Genomic DNA, 24640 nt, shown 5'->3' on the forward strand with positions numbered 1-24640 from the left:
TTTGATAGTAATACTTAGTGAGACTGATGTAAATAGATCCCACGTGACTATATTTCCCCTCACATTATAAATCACAAAACATGGTCCAAGGAGAGTGTATAAGCCAAACATGATCAAGTATTAAAAAAAACATAAGAAGTATGTACGTAGTAATAGAGAGGAAGAATGAACACAGAATTTTTGGAAATGACGAAAGAGTACATGTTTAGAGTTTGATGAAAAATACTAATAACTGAAATTGAGATGTGCAACTAATAAGGTATATAAGAATGAAAAGACATGATGGTTTTAAAACAAGTGGAAACACAAGGAAAAAGGCTGGAAAATTCATGATAAATTGGCCGGTGATATTTTATTTAATATAAAAAGTAATAATTTATTTTAATCATGTACTCCGTTTTGAAAAATTACAAAAAGGGACATGTTCTATTATATATAAAAAATAGACAAATTAAAAATGCAGTCATTATTCAAAATCATTTTCAATAATGGTAACAAAATAAATTTTTTATGATCTAATGATTAATTTTGCATGAATTCTAAACTATGAAATCTACACATGCATGGTATACTCCCTCCTTCCTTTCAGAATTGCGTCGTTGGGTTTTTAATTTTGTCAAATTTTAAAAAAGTTTTAAACCATTAATTCTCATTTCTATATAATTGTGTGAGGTATTGTCAGATTCGTTTGAATGTATAGGCACGTAGAATTTTACGGAATAGAAGTATAAGTTTTAAATCGTGCAATTTAAACAGAACAATCCTTTAAGGGACTGAGGGAGCAACTAGTTAAATAGAACCACTGATGTGTGCGTACCATTTTATAAATATTGGAAGTAATTATATAGTGTAATTGGGCTTTGTAGGTTAAGCATGGAATAAAGTAGAGTACAAAGAACGTTTAGGAATAGAGTAAAACGGAATGCTCGCGCGTCTTTAACTTTAAGGTAGTATGTGTAATAAAATGCTAGTTTGCCGAGATTTCCTTATGTTCTCAACATATTTCGTACAAGATATAAAGACAAGGAAGGCAACGATTAGTTAGGGTATGTTTATTTCAAGTTATGGATATATTTTAGTAAAAAAAGAAAAATATACGTGTTACTCCATATAAGTTAATATAAGTCCAGTCCGGCGAAAATAAGTCTTTTCGGGCAATTTACACGTATAATAGAGAAACCCGCCTTGTTTAAGTGGTTATGAGTCTTATGACCTAAAGATGGTTGTGGGTCAGGCCGGCCCGAAGCCCAACACGTCCCGACACGAAAAAGTCAAGCCCGGGCCTGAGCCTTAATTTTTGGAAAAAGAATGACAAGGCACGACACGACTCAACCCGACACGACAATTGACAAAGCACGCTAAATTTTGTCAAAATTAGCCTTAGGCACGACGGCCCAGCCCGACAGGAAAGCCAATGGGCTCGGACATGGCCTTGTTTTGAACTTTTTCAGCTCGACCCGGCAGGAGACTATGTGGGACTGTCATGGGCCCAGCCCGGCCCTTGGCCATCTTTATTATGACCCGAAGAAAACAACCTGAATCCTTACATAAATACTCCTCCGTAATCCGTAATCCGTAATCCGTAATACTTCGGGTAATAACAGATCCATATGATAACTGCCACGTGTACTTCCAACTTAATTAGGTATTCTTTAATCATAACTGTCTATCTGAATCAACAATGAAGCATCCATATAAATCCACGTAGTCCATATCCATTTTTAAAATGAAAAGAAAATAATAATAATACAAGTTCAGAAAAAGAAAATAATAATAATACAAGTTCAGAAGAATATTTTTTTTTATTTTTTATTTTGTTGATTGCAGGGAAGAAAGATTAATATTTGGAACTAATGATTTTATTTACTCATTTCTGAATTTAATTGTCACGTTACTAGTTTTAGTTGCGCTATCAAAGTAGTTTGAATTGAATAATACTCCTTATATATTGACGGCTCTTATATATTCTCGCTATCTTTGAGTAGTGTAACTAATCCTAGCTTAGTAGCTAGCTACTCTTATTATATATGATTATAAATGGCCATGGTTGGTAATTTGTACTTCATCCGTTTTCTAATAATTGCAACGTTTTGACTTTTACACAATTCATATATTCTTAATTTTAAGGCATGTGGGATCTGTTAGAAATAATGTAAGAGATGAAGAATTAGGGCCATGATTTTCACTATCCTTAAAGTAATATTAGTTCCCACTATTTCTTGCTACTGGTTACCTTCTAAATTACTTTCAAGATTTTCCTAAACCGGGATTAATTGTAGCAAAGCAATAATCTCCATATAAACGTAAAGCGATCCCGGCCATTGGAGAAAGAAGATATATATGTTTGATTTTTTTGTCTCATGAATATAAACAACCAGAGAAAATTAAAGGACTTGAAACAACGTAACGGTTCAAAATAAAAAGATAGGATTAAGAGGAAGTTAATAAGCCTCTAATTATGTGATTAACCAAAAATGCAATCTTTGATTATTAATATAGTTTAAGCACTCCCAAACTCATAGAGTGGCCATATCACAAATTAGCCCAACAAGTATGCCCACTCTAATTCAAAAAATAAAATGTGATATGCGTATTTAAACCACTCATTTTATCTCGATTCTATCAATCTTGAATATTATCCAACAACAAAAACTCACCATATAATAAAGACTACTCTACAAGGATCTTGTTAGATTCATCTCGATGTAAATTTTCACAATATCAAACTTTATAATTTGTGCATATATGCAATTCAAGATATCAATACTTCCTCCGTTCCGGAAATATTACACCATGTTTGACTTTTACTTCTCTAACCATTACTTTGACTCTTAGTATCTCAAATCGTGTGCAATTAAAAATTATACAAAATTAATATTTAGAAAATATATATCGATACGAAGCTAACATGACCCCACATGATCTCTAAAATTTCCTTACGTACGATTACAAAAAATGGCCAAATTCGTAGTGTGAATAGTATAAAAAACAAATGTTACGATATTTCTGAAACGGATGAATTATTATAAAATGTATATTGATAAACGTAAAAGTCAAAACGTTGCAAGATAACCAGGGATTGGAGCTACTATCGTATAGAAGAATTGACTGTTGGTCCCTAGTAAATAAAAAAAATCATCAAAACGCTCCAAATGAGTTTTTATCTCAATCTCATTAATTCAGGCCATACAATTCTTATCCCACGTTTTGGATAATTAATTGGACTGCAAGATAATTTTCAGCTTCAATTCCAAAACAATTTTCGTCTATAAAATGAACACAATTTTTATTGCATCAACATAACCAACCACCAAACCTTAATTACAAATAATCTTGCAACTTTGAGTGATACTAAACAATTCAAAGAGAACCCAAGAGATGGAATTAGATTTATGCCCATCTGGTGAGTTTTTACTAGGCTTAATTAAGTGCTTCACTTTCATTAATTCAATTCAATTTAACTTTTTCTTATTGTTTACTGTCAATATAACGGAAATTAGAGTCTAAATCCGGTTGTATATATTGCATATAGAGCTACATACAACTGGGTTAAAACGACACCGTTTTGCATTTTAACCCTCTCAAAAGCACATTTATATAGTTTAAAAACACATTTTTACGATTTAAAAGCGCATAGATATGTAATATTATTAAAAGTGATGATGAAATTAACCATTAAGAAAATCTAAACCTATATACTTACTTGTATAACATAGGGTTCTCAAATTTGAGCGAGAAGGATCTCGGAGGATATGTAAATTGTTGTTGGTTACTTTTCTCTTAAGTGCTCATTATAGTTGAAAAATATACTAAGTATGTGTTTTTAAACTGTAGAAATGTGACTTCAAATTGTTAAATACAATTATGCATGTTAAACTCTGCTTCGAATAATTAATGAATTTTGCAGGAAAATTTAGCTGGCCAGAGCTTGTAGGAATGAAGGGAGAAGAAGCAGCAAAAATCATTAAGGAAGAAAACCCTCGTGTTGATCCCATTGTTTGGGATAAAGCTTGGATCCCACTCAACTACAACTGCTACCGTGTCTTTGTCATTGTTGATTCTGACGGAATTGTCACTCGTCCTCCAATGGCCGGTTAAGCAAGCCAAGTAATTAATGCGTACACATATAATGGAAGTTCTAAATAAATATGTGTACTGTTGTATCTTAATTGATTAAACCTAGCTATTCTATATAGTGATTAGCTAGTGCAATTAATTATGTAACGAGTGCAATGTTGAAATAAGATAAAATTAAAGAGTAATAACATTTCTAATAGTTGCACAATACATACTTTTTCATATCAAGTTATTGGATATTACTAGACAATACCTTGATTGACCATTTTTTCATTTTTAGAAGATAAGCAGAAAAAAAAACTTATTATAATTAAGCCGAAACGGACAAACTGACAACGGGAACAAATAAAAAGAGACGGAGAAAATAATTTACGACGTACTAGATTTGGATAATCTTGAGCTCCAAGTTATTGGGCTTAACTGAAGAGTAAATAGAATTTGAGGGACTAACCAATAGAATTTGGATAATCTTGTAGGATTAAGAATATTATATCTATCGTTCCTATTTCCTATACAACAATCAAATGGTGTTTTACGTGAAAAATGACGTTTTGTTTTTTAAAATGGTGTTTTTTTTTGAAAAATGACATTTTTATGTTTCTGATATGTTTTTGCTGACACATATTTAAGTGCCGCCTCACCGATCACCGAATAAAGTAGATAAATAATTAGACATGTGTGGACAACAAATAAAATAAGGTATGTAGGAAATAGGTTAGAACATTGATTTATGGTAAGTTACACGATTTGTAAGGATAGATTAGATAGATGGAAGATGTGGAACATTCTATCGTTCGTACTATATATATTAGTCATATACTCTCGTATTTTGACGATATATTCAAGCTCATTGACGCATTAATACATACCGACTTAGACTTCAATCACATTTTTAATTCGAATCAAAAACTTTCCTTTTCATTTACCACGAACTCCAATAACCATGAAGAACCAGTTTGAAGTTGTTCAAGTATCAACTTCCAATCTCGATGAGCAAATCGATAATCTTAGTAACAAATTAGAGCATTACCCAAATATATCCATCGATACCGAATTCGAATGGTTCAAGCGGGATATAAACATTAACGGTACGGATCTTGAAATCTACGAAGATCTCAAGTACAATCTCACTCATTCCAATTTACGTGAAATCAGAATCACGGTGTCCGATAACGGCGGTGTGGTTGGCGGTACTTGGCGGGTTGATTTTTTATCCGTGCTAGATCCATATTCAAACATATTTTTTTTCTTTATAAGGTACGAGATTTATACGAAATATATACAACCTTTTCGTTTTCTAAATAGGATCTTCTTCGTTCAATTAATATACGAAATATGTATTTATTAATAAGTAAAAATTATAAAAAAAAATATATTTATTTTGATAATATTTATCGAGACAGATCTAACAAGAACTCTTACATATAAATCACAAAACATGGTTAAACAAGAGTGTGTAAATAGTGTAAAAAGTCAAACTGGATCAAGTACAAAAGAACAATGGAAGTGTGTAGTAGAGAGGAAGAATGAAACACAAATTTTTTGAATATGACAAAAGGTACGTACAGGTTCAGAGTTTGATGAAAACTACTACTAAGTAATAACTGAAATTGAGATGCGAAACTAATAAGGTATTATATAAGGATGAAGAGACACGATGGTTTTAAAACAAGTGGAAACACCAGGAAAAATGCTGGAAAATACATGATAATTCGATGATATTTTATTAATATAAAGATTTTAATTTATTTTAATTATGTATTCCGTCTTAAAAAATTACAAACGGGGACATGTGACCTCATGACATTGAATTATTCTTGTTTTAAAATATCATTATCGATTATAGATAGCTGAAACCGATTTGAAGAAATGGAAGAAAATTATGTCAACATACGGTCGTTACTATAAAAATATAAAATCTAATTCAATATTTGAAATTTATGTGCGGCCTATACAGACGTTACTAATTATCTTGTTCGATTATAAAAGGGGTAAAAGTTAGTCAAATTATTATTTTACAAAGACGCAATAATTAACTTTTCCTATTATAAACGGAGTAAGGTAGTCAAATTATTTAATTTACAACTAATTATAATGTCTGATTTTTGATTTTATTCTTATCGCACATAGTCAAACCGACCTGCTAACCCGATTAAAAAACCGACCTGCTAACCCGATTAAAAAAACTGGATAATTTTTCTTATTTGGTAAGCCTTAAACTGGGTTGGATTGTGGAACGAGATTTTATCAAATTAAACTCGTTACTTTTGTTTTAGAATATTTTTTTTATCCTACATCCCTACCAAATTATACTCTCAGATTTTCCAATAGCTGCACATAGTTTTTCATATCAAGTTCTTGGATATTAGTATACTAGATTTTAGCCCGTGCGATGCACGGATTCTATTAAATCGTTATATTTAAATAAAACTCCTATGTATATACCAATTTTGTATACTTCGTATTAGATTAGAAAGTTTTTTATTTTGCATTGAATTTCATTTTAGATTTATTTTTTTAATTATGAGAGTGTTTGTTTTTTTAATGAAATTGTATATGCGTAATAATAATAATTAATTAATTAAAATATCTACGTGGAGCTTAATTATTTACCTACGTGACACTCAACTTTTTAAATTCAAAATTAATTTTAAAATCTTATTTTTCATTGGCCGAAACCATTAGATTTCCTACGTGGCGCTCTAATATTTGATTAATGTTTTATTTTAAATTGAATTTTATTTATTTTATTTAAGATTAGTGTTTTTTATTTTGGATGAATTTTATTTTAGATTTATTTTTTAATTATTAGAGTGTTTGAGTTTAGATGGAGTTGTATATATTAGTATTTAATTAATTAAAACATCTACGTGACACCTAATTAATTATCTACGTGGCAATTGATTTTTTTTAATTCAAAAATAAAGTAGAAATCTTATTTTTCATTGGCCGAAACCATTAGTAATCCTACGTGGCGCTCTAATAATTCAACAAATATGCCTATTGGATTAATGTTTGATTTTAAATTGAATTTTATTTATTTTATTTTATATTAGTGTTTGATTTTGGATTAATGTTTGATTTTAAATTGAATTTTATTTATTTTATTTTATATTAGTGTTTGATTTTGGATTAATTTTATTTTAGATTTATTTTTAAATTATTATAGTGTTTGATTTTAGATGGAGTTGTATATATTAGTAATTAATTAATTAATTAAAATATCTATGTGGCACCTAATTAATTATCTACGTGGCAATCGATTTTTTTAATTCAAAAATAAATTAGAAATCTTATTTTTAATTGGCCGAAACCATTAGTAATCCTATGTGGCGCTCTAATAATTCAGCAAATATGCCTCCTTTATATATATATATTAGATTACTAGACATTACCTGTTTACCATGCATGCTAACTGAATTACTAACTAATAGTGCATTTGAGTCAACGAGTATGCTACCTAATCATCTGTTAAGGTCTTGTTCTTATTTTCACTTATTTCAGGAAAAATAAGTTCAGGAAAAACAATGGTTGACCAAGTATAATTTATAAGTAACTAAAATAAGTTTTGATAAGTTCTAATAAGTTCAGATAAGTTCAGTTAAGTTCAGATAAATTCAGAAAAAATAAGTGAAAATCAAGTGAACAAAACGCACCCTTAGTGCCGCCCTTCTCGTTCAAGTCTGTAAGACTAGGATTACATACTCTTGTCTTCATTTAATTAATATCTACTCCCTGTGTCATTTTGTCCCTTATTATTTGCCCCATGTTTTAAAACTGCTTTATTAAAAATTGTGTTCCGAGTAAAATTAAAAAAAACAAAAGTTGTGGGTCAGAGTTCATTATTAGTAATGGAATTATTTTTTAGACCAGAACGGACCAAAATGATAAATAGAACAAACAAAATGATACGGATAAAGTAATTTACTAGATTTGGATAATCTTATACTCCAAGTTATTGGGCATAATTGAAGAGTAAATAGAAATTGAAGGACTTAACCTATATAAACTGTAAAACCTAAATTACTTCCTAGTCCGTATAGAATTAGTAATATCTAACCTTCCTATTTCCTATTCTTATAAGAATTAGAATATCAATATTTATTTTTTCTACTTCCTAAACCTTATAGAATCAGATATATCTATTTTACGTATAAGAATAGGAATATCAATACACAATTTTTCATTCCTATCAAAAACTCTCTTTCCATTTACCACGAACTCCGGTACGTAACCATGAAGAACCAGCTTGAAGTTGTTCAAGTATCAACGTCCAATCTCGATGAGCAAATCGATAATCTTAGTCACAAATTAGATCATTACCCAAATATATCCATCGATACCGAATTCGGATGGTTCAAACGAGACATAAACATTAACGGTACTGATCTTGAGATATACGAAGATCTCAAGTACAATCTCACTCATTCCAATCTACGTGAAATCGGAATGACGGTGTCCGATAACGGCGGTGAAGTAGGCGGAACTTGGCGGTTTGATTTTTTTCCATCTAAGAAGGCTGGTATTACGCTACGTGATTGTATTCCTACGAAGAAGTTCATCACAAGATTCAAGAAATTGATGCAAGATTTTCATGGAAAGGTGAAATGGTTTACTTTTGCTGGTTATTTTGATGTTGCACACCTTGTTTCTTTACTTGAAAGAAAACCATTACCGGAGTTGATAAAATCATCACCGGCGACGGCGACGACAACGGCGACGACATACAACGTAGACGGTGAAGAAGGGTTTGTGGAAGTAGTACAGAGGTACTTCGGAAAAGTGTATGATCTTAAAGTAATTGCTAAACATTATGAAAACTTATTTGGAAAAAATAAGTATTTAGGGTTACAAAGATTAGCTAATCAGACTGGTGTTAAACGAGTTGGAAGAGAACATGATGGTGCTTCTGATAGTTTGTTAACTGCGAGTATTTTTGCGAAGTTTACCGAATTCGGATGGATTTCGGATTCGGATCAAGGGTTTCTTTCTTTACTTCCTCACCAAGTTTGCTATGATTCTACTAAGATGATACAGACGAAGAATGAAGAAGATACGTCAATAACGACTTCAACCAACATGGAACCCGCCCATCAACCCTATCCTCGGCCCGTTAATGGACCGGTAACCGGGTACCCTATGGGTCATTATCCGGTACCACAATATGATCCAAGATTTCAGCATGGGCCGGTGTACGGGTATGGGCCAAGACCAATGATTGGGCCCGTTCGATTTGGACCGGTTATGAGCCCGGGTCCAGGGATATTACGTACAACTCCATATGGAACTTTGTTCTACCCGGCAGTGAGGGTATTCCATCACCAACCTCCACATATGATATCATTAGTTCCCGGTTATTAGATTTTCCAAGAATTCATTTTGTAAATTGTACTCCCTCCGTCCCATAATATAGTGCCCGTTTGACCAAAATCACGGTTATTAAGGTAAAGTATAACATTGATAATAAAAACAATAATTATTTGTTCTTTCAAGATAAAGTACATGTTAGTTGGCTTTTATGGAGAGAGAAATTAGAGATTAAAGGTGTGTACATAATAAATAGGCCTAAAAAAGACAAAAATCAAGCACATGGGTTGAATAAAAGTCAAAAAATACAATTTTCAAAGTAAAAATTAATGGTATAAAATAGAAATAGGCACATCATTTAGGGACACCATTTTAGGAAAACATGCACTATATTATGGGACGGAGGGAGTAGTACATTAACTTAGTTCGTTCTCTTCAAATACATAAATGGAGATGAATGTATTTTGTTTGTGCAATATATATATATATATATATATATATATATATATATATATATATATATATATATATATATATATATATATATATCGAAGTTTATTTGCTCAACATAAACGTGCCATTGATTACTATTAGTTTATAATTTGGTTATTGCAATTCATGCATTTTACTACTTTGTATAAACTTTGTTCTCGCATTTTGAGTATCTTCACCGTATAACAATACAATCAAGGGATCGTTAATTAAAAAGTGGCATTATATTGCAAATTAAAAAGTGGCATTGTTAATTTCTGCGTAGTACCATAACTTATTACCTTTGTCCATTGTCAACTCTATTTGTTGTTCAGTAAATAATACTCCGTACTAGGTAATTGACATGCTCTGTAATGAATAAGAAAATTTTCAGTTTGTCCTTCGGAATAAAACAATTCTCGTAAAAGACCGCTTGAAATTTATTTAACAGTCAATATCACATGTGTACGTAAATGATATCACCAATTTTCTATCCACCTTTGCATACTTTTAGGACACGACCTGACAATTACATACTTGTATTTATTAGAGCTAAAGATGGTCGTGGGCCAAGCCAAACCATGCTTCATGCCGATCTCAAGTGCCTTGAGCCTAAACGGACTCGGCCTACGTCAAACTCATTTGTTTCATGTTAGGTCGTGCTGTGCCTTCGCATCTAGACCTAAGTTCACTCAATTTAAAGTGTTATGTCGTATCACAACTTAACACCTTATCGTGCTTTTCCAAAAAAAAATTAATGTGGCCCGTGTAAGCCTACACTTTGTGCCTCTTTCGGACAATTGCTAACTGCTGTACCCGGGTACAGCCAGCTCTGGCTGTACCACCAAAAACGACTCGCTCATATTGTTTGTTCATTCTTGTCGACTGTTTGTTCTTTTTTATTGTACTGTTTGTTCATTCTTGTTGTATTGTTTGTTCTTTTTTGTTGTACTGTTTGTTCTTTCTTGTTGTTTTTTAAATTCATCATCAAATTTTCATAATTGTTGTATTTTTTGTTCTTTCTTCTGGAATTTTATGTTCTTTTTTTATATTGTTTGTTCTTTCTTGTTTATTTGTTTGTTTATAATAATCATATGGTTAATGTTCATAATTAAACTCTTCATTCATCTTTTATTCTTTCTTTTTGTATTGTTTGTTCTTTCTTGTTGTACTATTTGTTCTTTCTTGTTGTTTTTTAAATTCATTCATCAAACTTATTGTTGTATTGTTTGTTCTTTCGTGTTGGCTTTAAAATTCATCATAAAATTGTTCATAATTGTTATATTGTTTGTTCTTTTTTTCTAGAATTTTATGTTCTTTTTTATATTGTTTGTTCTTTTTTGTTGAATTATTTGTTCTTTCTTGTTTATTTGTTTGTTCATGATAATTATCTGCTTTATTATTTGTTCTTTCTTGTTGTATTGTTTGTTCTTTCATGTTGGCTTTAAAATTCATCATAAAATTGTTCATAATTGTTGTATTGTTTGTTCTTTTTTCTGGAATTTTATGTTCTTTTTTATATTGTTTGTTCTTTTTTGTTGAATTATTTGTTCTTTCTTGTTTATTTGTTTGTTCACAATAAATATATGGTTAATTTTCATAATGAAATTGTTCACTTCATTGGTCTTTTATGTTTTTACAAGCGCCTATATTGTTTATTTCCAAATAAATAAATAAATGTACATTTTCAAAATAGTAAATGTTCATTCCAAATAAATAAATAAATGTTCATTTCCGAAATAGTAAATGTTCATTTTTGTAGTTTATTTCCAAATAAATAAATAAATGTTCATTTCCAAAATAGTAAATGTTCATTCCAAATAAATAAATAAATGTTCATTTCCGAAATAGTAAATGTTCATTTTTGTACTAGTGTTTGTTCTTTCTTGTTGTATTTTTTGTTTTTTCATGTTGGCTTTAAAATTCATCATAAAATTGTTCCTAATTGTTGTATTGTTTGTTCTTTTTTCTGGAATTTTATGTTCTTTTTTATATTGTTTGTTCTTTTTTGTTGAATTATTTGTTCTTTCTTGTCTATTTGTTTGTTCACAATAAATATATGGTTAATGTTCATAATGAAATTGTTCACTTCATTGGTCTTTTATGTTTTTACAAGCGCCTATATTGTTTATTTCCAAATAAATAAATAAATATTCATTTCCAAAATAGAAAATATTCATTCCAAATAAATAAATAAATGTTCATTTCCGAAACAGTAAATGTTCATTTTTGTAGTTTATTTCCAAATAAATAAATAAATGTTCATTTCCAAAATAGTAAATGTTCATTCCAAATAAATAAATAAATGTTCATTTCCGAAATAGTAAATGTTCATTTTTGTACCAGTATATTAATGTTCATTTTAAACAACACAAAACGACATCGTTTTGAATGGGGGTACAGCCAGCTTTGGCTGTACCCGGGTATAGCCAAAAATTTGCGTCTTTCGGGGTCATGCTTTTCTAGTGCACGTGGTAGCTTTTTTCATGCTGGGTCGTATCGAGCCTCATGATGATTGATGGCCTGACTCGGTCCAATACCATCTTTAATTAGAGTTGTTAGTATGTTATACTCCGTACATATTTACATAGTATATACTTTCATATAAAAGTTTCCCAAAAGAAATGCAAAAAATTCAAAAGAAAAACAAATCAAATTGTTGGTAGACAAGGCCCAAAAGAACCGAACCCAAGAGCCACAAAGACAAACTTTTTACGTAATGGGCCTCTTAATGGGCCTCTTAATGGGCTTAATGGGCTAAAAAGTCTAAAAAGTTTGGTAGCCTGAATTTGAGTTTTTGACACAATTTATAACGACGAAAACACAAAATGCAGAAATTGTATTTTATGTATGCACTGTTTTCATGACTCTGTCGTGGACCTCGTGGCGCAAAGACTTTTTCTCTTACCAGAAAAACAAACAACCAAAAATAATACTTAAAAAAAAAAAAAAATCTGGTAATGAAGTAAACGAGTAGCAAATCTAGCAAACTTCAGATTTTCAAACCCTAGTTCATCTTTTTAGATCTAAAATTAGTCAAAACCCCTTTCTTCTTCAATAATTTCTAATTGTTCAGACCAGAATTTGAAGATCTTTTCTTATGCTTTTACCACCCAGGTAATTTCCTCTCGTTTCTTGAATGAATGAATGTTGTAAAATTAAGCTCATTTTGAGTGTTTAATTCGATATATTGCTATCTGGGTTTTGATTATTTTGTGAATTTGGAGATACCCCAGTTCAATTTGTGTAAATTTATAAAGACCCAATTGATCATTGGGTCAAAAACAGTGTAGAATTGAAATTGAATTTTTGTGGGTTTATAGAAAAATGGGTCAAAATTATGTGTTGAAAGAGGAAGAAAAGGCTTTGGTGCAAGCTGTTGTAGGGAAAGATGCATATAGTTTCTTGATGTCAACAGCATATGATGATTCATTATCAGAATTTAATCCCCCAGGTGACATTTTAAACCTGCAACAAGGTTTATGTCAAATTGTTGATGGATCTAGTTGGAATTATGCAATCTTTTGGCAAATTGCTAGCTCTAAGAATGGTAGAGCTGTGTTAATTTGGGGTGATGGGCATTGCCGAGACCCGAAAGCGGTGTTAGCTAGAGAAGGTTTAGATTGTGTTGGGAATGGTAAACTTGGTAAAAATGAGGCCAAAAAGAGAGTTCTTGAGAAATTACATGCTTGTTTTGGGGGTTCTGAAGAAGATAATTTTGCAGCAACATTAGATAAAGTATCAGATATAGAGATGTTATATCTTACATCAATGTATTATTGGTTTCGATTGGATTCTTCGTTAGGTCCTGCAAAATCTTTCACTAGTGGTAGGCCGATTTGGGTTTCGGATGTTAGAAGTTGTTTAGATCATTACCAATCAAGAGCACATTTAGCTAAATCTGCAATGTTTCAGACTGTTGTATTTGTGCCTGTGAAAACAGGCGTTTTGGAGTTGGGTTCTGTAAGAACAGTTATGGAACAACCTAGTTTGGTGCAAATGGTGAAGACTGTGTTTGGTGAATCACATTCTTTCCAATCAAAAGTAACACCTAAAGTTTTCGGCCGTGATCTTAGCCTTGGTGGCTCTAGACCGCGATCAATGAACATAAGTTTTGCAGGAAGAATGGAAGATGATGCTTCTTTTTCTGCAGAATCTCATGTTGCTGTTAATGGGTTGTCATTGTCACCATCTAATGGGAAGAATACTGAAAACAGTGACAAGAAATTCTGTTCAGAGATCAATTTCGGGGGTTCAAACCCAGAAAGTGATGAAGTCAGTGAAGAGTTTTTGTTGCACGCAGCTGAGTTAAGAGCACGTAAGAGACCGGTTAGAAGACCTGCTACTGGTAGAGAAGATGCATCAAGCCATGTTTTAGCAGAAAGACAAAGAAGAGAGAAGCTAAATCAACGGTTCTATGCTTTGAGATCGCTTGTTCCAAATATCTCGAGATTAGACAAAGCTTCACTACTTCTTGATGCCATTTCATACATCAATGATCTTCAAGCTAAGATTAATGTTCTTGAAGCTGAAAAAGAGGGTGCTAATCCTAATCCTAACCCTAACCCTAACCCTAACCCTAACCCTAACCCTAATTCGGATCAAGAAGAACTTCCAATCCCTGAAATTGATTTTCAGGCGAGGCAGGATGATGCACTTGTTCATATTAGTTTCCCTCTTGATGATCACCCGGTTTCTAAAGTTGTAAGAACTTTGAGGGAACATCAACTTGTTGCACTTGAGGCTAATGTTAGCACGATAGACGATAAAATGGTTCATACGTTCAAAATCCGAGCTCAAAGTGATGGGGCTGAGAGTCTTAAGGAGAAGCTAGAGGCTGCTCTTTTTAAATGATGCTTCAAAATAGGAGAAAGAAAGGTTTTGATTGTATAATTATTCTTTTGTTGTATAATCATAGTTATAACTTATAAGTAAACATATATTTCAGATGAGGTTTTGTTTTTTTGTTCTTCGTAAAGATATGGTGTTACTGTCTCTTGTCTGAAAGTTGACTGATTCAAACAACACCAGCACAAATTCTATTATGTTCTGGTGTACTTTGCCTAGATTTAGGTAGATGTATCCTTGGACATTTTCTTCAAATGAGCAAGAAATATCCTTGGGTGTAAGTCTTACTAAAGATGGTTGTAGGTCCGGCCGGGTCGGTCGTAAACGGGCCCTGTCCACGTCAAGCCCACTCTGTATCGTGTTGGATTGGGCCGCAAAGTTCAAAATAGGGTCTGGGCCCACGGGCCGTTGTGCCTTAGTCTAATTTTACTAAATCTAGCGTGCCTTGTCGTGCTTTTTCAGAAAAAGAAAATGCAGCCCAAGCCTGATACACAACCCACGACTTTGTGCTTGCGAAGCCGTGCTTTTTGTATTGGGTCGGGTTGGGCTTTGGGCCGGTCCGGTTGGGCCGGCCCGACCCATAACCATCTTTAATTCGTCCTCGTCGCTTGTGTAGGTGTAGAAGTTTAACACCCTTTCCGTGTAATTAATTTGACAAAGATACATCACTAGCTAGTCTCATGTCAAACCGTTTGACCCGATTTGTTTTTTATCGTTCATTTCGGGCTATTATTGGGACGGTGACGACGTATCGATCACTTCAAGGACAAGCCTTGTTAAACATTTTCCAAAGGTTTAAGTTACACAATGACCTTGTTGCGTTGCTTTTACAAAATGCAATTGACAACCCTTCTGGCCTTATATGAGACCTTCGTGCCTAGGCGCATAGCCATACCTGGCTAGTTGCCTCATGCCATGATAGACCAATTTAAATAATCCTTCAACTTTTATCTAATTTTGGCACTCTTTTTACCATCTTAATCTCTTTAACCCTCAATATTTACACTTTTTCACTCGTCTCTTCTTTCTCAACTTTTTTCTTATACTCACTTCCTTCTCAATCAATGTTCTCATTACTCTAATCCACATTAAACACATGATTTAATAATTAAGAAAAAAAATATTAAAAAAACTGAAGGATTATTCAATTAATTCAAACATTTTAATGATTAAACCCTCTGAAGTTGAATTATTTAATGAAACCCATTCCAGTGCCATGATATCCTCCAACCCCCAGATTCCAGGACACATTATCTTCTCATTCTCTCTCCTCCTCCTTCCTCAATCCTCATCTCATCTCATCTTCCATGGCTTTTTTTTAAAGTTGCTATATTTACACGTAATTTATTCATTCATTCACAACAATCACAAGATGCAGAACTTGTGTTTTTAACTGTTCCACCTGTACCTCGTGCTCCTGCTACTTTTTTTTTCCTCTGCTTAAAGCAGAAACACTACCATTAAATTAATTAACAAAAAAACATTAAGAAAACCCCACAAATTTCTTGAGCCAAAAACCCAGGAAAATTATTCCAAGTGCTTAAGCAAAAAAAGACTGATTCTTTTTTAAACCCTAACTCTTATTTCACATTTTCCAAAGACCCCTTTTTTTTGCTCAAATAATTGTGGGATTACTTCTACTGAATTTGGGGAATCTTCAATTTTGTTATCCAGGTATATAATCTATTAATCTTCCTCAGTTCTTTTTTTTTTTAGTGTTGTAAAGACCAATTTGAGCTTGGTTTTATGCTTTGGTTTGATAATTGCTTACTGGGTTTTGATTATGTTACAAATTTGGTGATACCCAGATCGGTTTTTCTGTGATTTATTGAGTTTTGCTATGAATTGAAGGGGACTCAGATTGGTAATAAGGTTTAATTTGAGATTTTTGGTATCTCTGGTGACTGAAAATGAGTGTAAATTGTGGGATTAAAGAGGAAGATAAGGCTATGTTAGAAGATGTGGTGGGAATTGATGCTTGTAAATTCCTGATGTCTAGAGGTTGTGGTGAAGATTTTAATACTGATTTTACACCTATTGGTAATGGTATGCTGAATCTTCAACAAGGGCTTTGCCAAATTGTTGATAATTCTAATTGGAATTATGCAATTTTCTGGAAAATTGTTAGCTCTAAGAAGGATGGTAGACCAGTGTTGATTTGGGGGGATGGGCATTGCCGAAACCCCCTGAAAGAAGAAGGTAATGGTGAGACAAGTAAGAAAGATGAGGCAAAGAAAACGGTTCTTGAGAAGTTACATGCTTGCTTTGGTAAATCACAGGGGAGAAATTTTGTTGCTAATTTGGATAAAGTATCAGATATAGAGATGTTGTATCTTACTTCAATGTATTATTGGTTCTGGTTAGACTCTTCAATGGGTCCTGCAAAATGTTTTACCAGTGGTAGACCGATTTGGGTATCAGATCATAAAACCTGCTCAGATCAGTACCAATCTCGAGGTCAGTTAGCTAAATTAGCTAATTTTCAGACTGTTGTGTTTGTGCCTTTGAAAACTGGTGTATTGGAGTTGGGTTCTGTAAGAATGGTAATGGAGGAGCATAGTTTGTTGCAAATGGTTAATCATATCTTTAATGGTGAACGTGAAGCTCGATCTTTACAGTTACAGGCTAAGGCTTTTCCTAAGATTTTTGGGTGTGAGCTTAGCCTTGGTAGATCAAAACCACAACCAAAGTTGGAAGATGATGGTGTGTTTTCTGCAGAATCTGAATCCCATGTTGGTGGTGGAAGTAATGTGGAAGAAAATGGGAGTAATAAATTGGTTTCGGAGATCAATTTCCGGGGTTTAAATCCCGAACCAGAGAAAGCAGAAGAACTTCCATTGCAGCCAAAACCCAGAAAAAGAGGTAGAAAACCTGCAAATGGAAGAGAAGAACCATTAAACCACGTCGAAGCAGAAAGACAAAGACGTGAGAAACTCAACCAACGGTTCTATGCTTTGAGAGCGGTTGTCCCCAACATATCAAAAATGGACAAGGCTTCCCTCCTTGGTGATGCGATCTCTTACATTACCGATCTTCAAATGAAGGTTAAAACACTTGAAGCTGAAAAGGCGATTGCTAATCCGAATCAAAAACACATGGTTATCCCTGAAATTGATTTCCAAACAAGGGAAGATGATGCACTTGTTCATGTTAGTTTCCCTTTGGATCTTCATCCTGCTTCAAGTGTTGTAAGAACACTTAGGGATAATCAAGTTGTTGCTCCCGAAGCTAATGTTTCAACAACGGATAACACGATTGTTCATACATTTACTATCAGAACTCAGAATGGTGGTGCTGAGAATTTGAAGGAGAAGCTTCAAGCTGCACTTTCACTGTAAAATACCTTGATGTTTGCAGTAATGAGTAAAAATACTTTCCCTTTTGAAGTTTTAATCTTCTTCTTCATCTATTGATCTATGTGTATCTGGTGTTGGTTATAGTTTTTGTTATATATTAATTTATCATGTATGATTTACCTTATATATTTTGATATGCATACCTGGTATATGACTAGCTACATGGCCCATATCCCACTTAGGCTCCGTTTGGTAGGGTGTAAAACGTTTTCATGGATAACGATTTCCCCCTTTTTAATCATTTCACGTTGTTTGGTTTGGCAAGGAATGGAAAACAATTTCCCATAACTCCCTCCCTCTCGCTTCTTCCCTCGAATGATTCTGATTAAACCTCTTGGATATACAAAGTCCGTTTCCTAGACACTTATTCTTCAAGCACTCTTTTTTCACTATAAACTGTAACCTCCCATGATTTTGCAGGTAATGAATAAACAGAACGAAAGGAAAATCGTTTCACATCTGATCATTTCTGATATTGTTTTATTTTTGCATATCTACTGGTATGGTGTTGTTCTCTTCACCTTGTCTTGGTCTGATTTATCTAGTTTCTGGTATGGTCTGATGTGGTCTGGTTTTGTCCTGATTGTTTTTTGTGAGTGTTTTTTGCTTTTTATGGTTTGGTCTGATCTGATATGATTTTTCGGTCTGATCTAATAAGCAATAAGAAATAAGGTGTAGAGAATAGAGGATCAGCCTTTGCTATCTTCTGATAATTCCTTATATTCTTGACCTTTGCTTTCTAACTGAAGTAGGCCGCAACTGATCAAGTATGGCCGAGCCTGAATGGCTTTGGCCGACTGTCAGGCCTGAAATTTTGTCAGGCTCAATTTACCGGGCTGAAACCCGTGAAATGATCATCATTCATCAGCTCTGAAGCTGTACCATCAATTCTAGGTATTGGCATGGCAACATTGAATCTGAAGTTTCCTCTGTTTGAAAGTAAGGGTATGAAAAGAGTACGCAGACATCTGAATTCTGAAGTAAGACCTGATACTTCACTTATTTTGGCAACTGATTTTCTGGGTTATGCATCATACATGTGTAAAACCTTTTAATTGTAAAGTCTCGTGTTTTACTGGTAAATCTTACATAGTACAGTGTTGTGAAATCAAGAACGGCGTTCGCTTTGTTGCGTAAATCTGCACCTTAATGTAGTCATATAAAGCTTCTTCTCAAGGAAAATGTGATTTTCTGTTTCAGTTTCTCCCTGTTTTTATGGTCAAATTATAATGCTCACTTGCTCTTGAAAGAATTTTCCTATACAAGAAAAACATTGGTTTGGTGTTGAAAAAAAATGTTGGTATGAACTTGAATTGGTCCTTTTATTGATTAGTAAAATCAGTTGAACACTATGGAGTCTAAAATTCATCATCAAGTGTGATATTTTACCACACTTTTCATGATCCAGTTTTCTGTAACTCTCCGTTTTAAAGGTATAAGGGACTTTATAATATGAAAGGTCAAGTTATATTTCTAAACAAACAGAGTATGAAAGGTTAAAGATGACGTTGTGTCAGACTGGCCAGCACGGAAAAAGTACGGCCCTACACAGGCACGAAGTCATGGTTTATGAGATGGGAATGCATTTTATGTGTGGTAGAAGTACGACAAGGCCCGGCGCGGCAACACTTTACATTGATTTAAATTTGGCTTAGCAAACACGAACACACGACATGAACGACAATGCCTGACATGAACCCACAGTATGGCCGACGGGAGGGCAAGTGGGTTTAGGCGATGCCTGGGTCGCCCTTTCGGAAGTTTTAGTCCGGTACAAAACAAATAGGATTGGTGTAGGCCGTACCCATTTAGACCTATGACATGAGGGCTCGACACCAAATACAGTCTGCCACGACCCACAACCATCTTTATAAAAGAACATGAAACACGTACACATAACATAATGACTTAAGCTACGATTATCATTTAATTAGCAGATTATCCAAGTTGGAGTCTAATTGTAAACCTATTCGAGTTGCAACTTTAACGTTTTGTTTAGGATAGTTATAGAGATTCACGACGAACAATGATAGTGCTAAATTGCAAATAATGTAGACGAAAATCAATCCCGGAACTCGGGAACAACCGTACAAGTGTAGTACACTAGTACGGACTACCTTGAAGAGTTCACAAACTAAGCTTTAATCTTTATGATTGTTGTTCAACAACTAGATCATATGGTGATTGGTGTCCTTGTTTGCTTTTAACAATGTTTAACCGACCAGTAATAATACTTAATAGTCCAAACTTTACCTTTTAGAATTTAGAGTTTTAGTCCATACTACACTCTACACTTGTACATGTTACAACACTGCCGCGCTTTGTTCCGTCTAACGATGTTAGGAATTTTCACCGCCCAAAAGTTGGTGAAAATTCATGTTTGTTGAGAAACACAACATTTTAGGTGAAAATCTATACTCATTTGTTTAATCTCTTTCTCCAAATTAATCTCATCAACTTCACCTTGCACTCGGATATACTTAGAGTTAGATAAATTATATAAGAATTAAGAATTCGACTCATCCTTAGGGCTAATTCGGATTTGGGGCGACTCGGGTATACTTAGAGTTAGATAAATTGTCAGACTCAATCACAACTGAACCAACAGACAATTGGTGCCTACTTTCCTTTTAGCTATTGAATACTAATAGTTACATGTACAATATAGTGGGAAAAGAGAGGGTAAAACAGACTTTCTTTATTGTAAAAAAAGAAGATGATGAACATGCGCAAACGAAAAGTGGGAAAAACTCCGATGACGAACAATTATTAAACTATTAGTTACTATATGAACTTAAAAACATACAATTTGCCCCCCCTTAAATGACTACTATTTTTTTTTTTGGTATTAGCACCCGGTTCACCCTTACGGCTACTCCGGATTCGGGGCGAGTTCTGATTGGATAGGTTCCAGTCCCCTCCCAATTGTTGTTGCCGAGGATCGAACACGGGTCCTCCCTACCAAGTTCAGCCTCAATCACCACTGAACCAACAAACAATTGGTATTAAATGACTACTATTATTTTTTGGTGTTAGCACCCGGTTAACCCTTAGGGCTAACCCAGATTCGGGGTGGATAGGTTTCAGTCCCCTCCCAATTATTGTTGCGCGAGATCAAACACGAGTTCTCCTTACCAAGTTCAGTCTCAATTATCACTGGACCAACATGCAATTGGTTAAATGACTACTGTTATAAATTTATAACATAATATATTAGTTAGTTTGATTTAGTTAATGTGGGATAATTCAGTCTAACCGAGTAACCGTGTTTCAATTGGTATTTACGTACTGTTGAATGATTCCACTGCGTATATTTCTCCTTCAAACCTGTCAAAAGTGTCAATTAAAACAACTAACCTCAACACCTAAACTTTAGTCAACCACTTCCTACATTATAATAACATAAAAGTCAATGCAATCCATTCCCATTCATATTTTCACATTTATTATAGTCGTACCATTCCGTGCACCATATATATATGCCATAACTACATAAACTACTTATTCATATTTGCATATCCAAATAAGAAAAACCCAATTAACAAAAACAAATCGATCTTGCATAGTTTTGTTACATTCTTAATTTAATCAAAAGTTCAAAACATTGTGTTTAGTGCAAGATAATCATTAATCAACATGGGTTTTGCTCAAAGAAGGGGATGTAATTGTGTTATAATGCTTACAATAATTATGTTCATGTTTTTGGCAATGAGGTTTGATGGAGTTGAAGCAATGAGACCATTGAAAGAAGATAAAAATTCAAAATGGTTGTTGTTTGAGTCATTGCCTAAGGGTCCGGCACCGGTTTCAAAATCTAGCCCATGCACTTTCATCCCCAAGGGTGGTGGCAAAGGCCGTTGCGCCATGGAGGTCAATTTTTCCGGTGGTGGCACACGGCATACACCGGTGGTGGCTCCACCATCGTCGCCTAAGGACAATGTTATCGTGAAGGGTGGTTAATTAAGTTTTGCTGATTGCTTGAGGTGAATTGAAGAGTCGTGAACTTTTTTTGTTTATTTTTTTCTTCCCTTGTTGGAAGTTGGGGAGGGTCGTTGCGCCATGGAGGTCAATTTTTTCGGTGGTGGCACACGGCGTGCTCCGATGGTGGCTCCACCATCCTCGCCTAAGAATAATGGTATCGTGAAGAGTGATCAGGTTTTCCCCAGAGCTTGAGGTGAAATGAAGAGTCGTGAACTTTTTTGTTTATTTTTTTTCTTCCCTTGTTGGGAAGTTGGGGGGAGGGCTAAAGGGGGGGTTGGTGAGGTGTAAGGTAAGGTAACGACCTTACAAACTTCGTATACGACTAACTATTTCAATAGTGTAAATGGAAACATGTATAGATTTGAAGAATTGATTTTAACACATACATTATTCTTTTGTTCTTTTAGTTGGTAAAATAGTGGGACCTTTTTAGTAGGTGTTTAAAATATGTATCTTGTTTTGTATTTATGCATTTTAATTGAATGTCAATTTCCGACATCCATATTTATTTAACAATGTTATGAATTTTAGATGTCGTGTTCTATCCCAAGCCAGTATACTTTATAAGATCGAAGGATGTTCAACGGTAAATTAAAACACCCTAATATGTAAGTGATATTTTATGGATTAGATCTTAATAGTCATTGATCGAGTGTATCCATCCGTCATTTTCTCCTTAAAATATATGATATGTACGTCCTTAGCTCCTGATCCCCTATCAAAAGGGGAAAAAAGAAAAAAGTGTTGTGTTCTAGTCCGATCTAACTTAACGTATTTAGATAGTCAGATTCGTGTCTTGTTTGAACAAAGTTTCATAATTTCCCTTTCGTCCTTGTTCATTTCTACTTTAGAAACCCATTTAGTTATTTCCACTGCACGTATATCAAAAAACAAAATACGGATAATAATTCATTTTGATATGAAAACTACTAAATAAACTCGGTTTCCTTACTACGTCACCAGTAAAAATTGAGACGATATCATATACTTCGTATGTAGTACTTCTTTATATATGTTTTTCGTAATCACTTACCTAGACACAAGATAGAAGTCATAAAACACGTCTAAAATCATACGTGAAAAATCTTATGATAAAAGCATGCATAGACTAAGTCAATTGTTTTAAAACCTTTCTAATTTAAGCATGAAATCTTTCAATTGAACTACAATAAAATAATTATAAGCACCAACCTAAAGACGACTAATGAAGCAAATGTTAATTAATCTTAGGTCAACTTTGTAGTATGCAATTCAATACTTTGAAAGGAATATTGTTTTGAATTCTTTTTGTCGGGCAACTTAAAAAGAAAATAAAGGATGTGGTATTAATTGCATACGTTAGATGACGTAATTTTGTAGGGTGAAAAGAAGCAATATTAATATTGTCAAAAAAAAAACAACATAATTTTGAAAATGTACGTTGGTGAGGCGGCATGCTGTGATGTGTTTGCTACATGTACCATTTATTTAAAAAAGAGTACCATTTCATTTTTAAAAAAAAGTATTATTTCGTTAAACAGAGTACCATTTCGATAAAAATATGTACCATTTCATTAAAAAGAGCACAATTTCATAAAAACCAGAGTACCATTTCGCTTAAAACATGTACCATTTCATTGATTTTGGCGCTGTTATGTTTTTACAAAAACATAACAGCCTGCGATTTTGACTTCCTCTAATGTTGAACAAGATATAATTTGCTGGATGTAGACAGAAGTTACCCATTCTCGTTTGGCCCAAGCCCAAGCCCATATGTTGTAGGAATTTGGTATTTGGGTCGTTATTGACTTATTGAGGTAGGAATTTGGTATACCTGTTTTTTTTTTGTTTTTTTTCATGAGTATATATTTTATAAAAGATGTACGGAGTAACATTTTTAAGAGTATTTTTTAAAGATGTAATATTATTTTTCATTTTTTTTGTAAGATAGGAGTAATTTTTTTGAAGTTGTCGATCGAGGTTTAATTTATTTTTGAATTTAAACGAGTTTTAAAACAGTGTTGTTCATATATTCAGACATAAAATAACTTGAATACAAAGAAAAGTAAATTTAATATCTCACATTTTTCTATTGGAACATTAAATTTTTGTTCCAATATTAGAATTTTGATAAGAGTGAAAACATTATAAAAAAAACATAATTTTCCTTGTTTAAATAAAAAAAATAGAGGAATCTCAATGCAAATTAATTAGTCATTAGTGTAAAAAGGCAAACGTAAATAACAAAAAAAAAAAAAAACAGAGGGAGTAATATATTTATTTGTAAGTTTTTTTACTGTGTTTAGTCACTAAAGTTCAAATGGTGCAAGTAAATAAGAACATACGGAGCATATAGGAAGTACTCCGTCACTACAAAATTATGCATCAATAAGAGATGGATTTTGAGACGGATTTAATAAACATCTCAAACTTGAGACGGATTACTAAATTTTGTCTTTAAACAAAAATTGAGATGGAATTGTATATGGAGTTTCAAAAATTTCGTCTCAAATTTGTAATGAATTTGCAAGAATTCCGTCTCTAAAACTTTTGAGACGCAATCTATAGAGACGCCCTATTTCCTTATCAAATCTGTCTCTAAGTATCATTTTGAGACGAAT

General features: G+C 33.2%; 2 protein-coding genes across 2 annotated transcripts; both read left to right on the forward strand.

Annotated features, from left to right (window-relative positions):
* Positions 1-8313: 8313 nt before the first annotated feature.
* Positions 8314-9438, forward strand: LOC130460773 (putative CCR4-associated factor 1 homolog 8). The gene has a single exon (XM_056828317.1). It carries the CDS (start codon positions 8314-8316, stop codon positions 9436-9438), a length of 1125 nt encoding a protein of 374 aa, XP_056684295.1.
* A 3597-nt stretch (positions 9439-13035) lies between these two features.
* LOC110784154 (uncharacterized) lies at positions 13036-18216 on the forward strand. Its single transcript, XM_056828318.1, has 2 exons — positions 13036-14703; positions 16611-18216. Exons 1-2 carry the CDS (start codon positions 13183-13185, stop codon positions 18039-18041), a joined length of 2952 nt encoding a protein of 983 aa, XP_056684296.1. The 5' UTR covers positions 13036-13182; the 3' UTR covers positions 18042-18216.
* Positions 18217-24640: the final 6424 nt, after the last annotated feature.

This window comes from Spinacia oleracea, chromosome 5 (genome assembly GCF_020520425.1).
Source record: "Spinacia oleracea cultivar Varoflay chromosome 5, BTI_SOV_V1, whole genome shotgun sequence".
NCBI classification, from domain to species: Eukaryota; Viridiplantae; Streptophyta; class Magnoliopsida; order Caryophyllales; family Amaranthaceae; genus Spinacia; species Spinacia oleracea.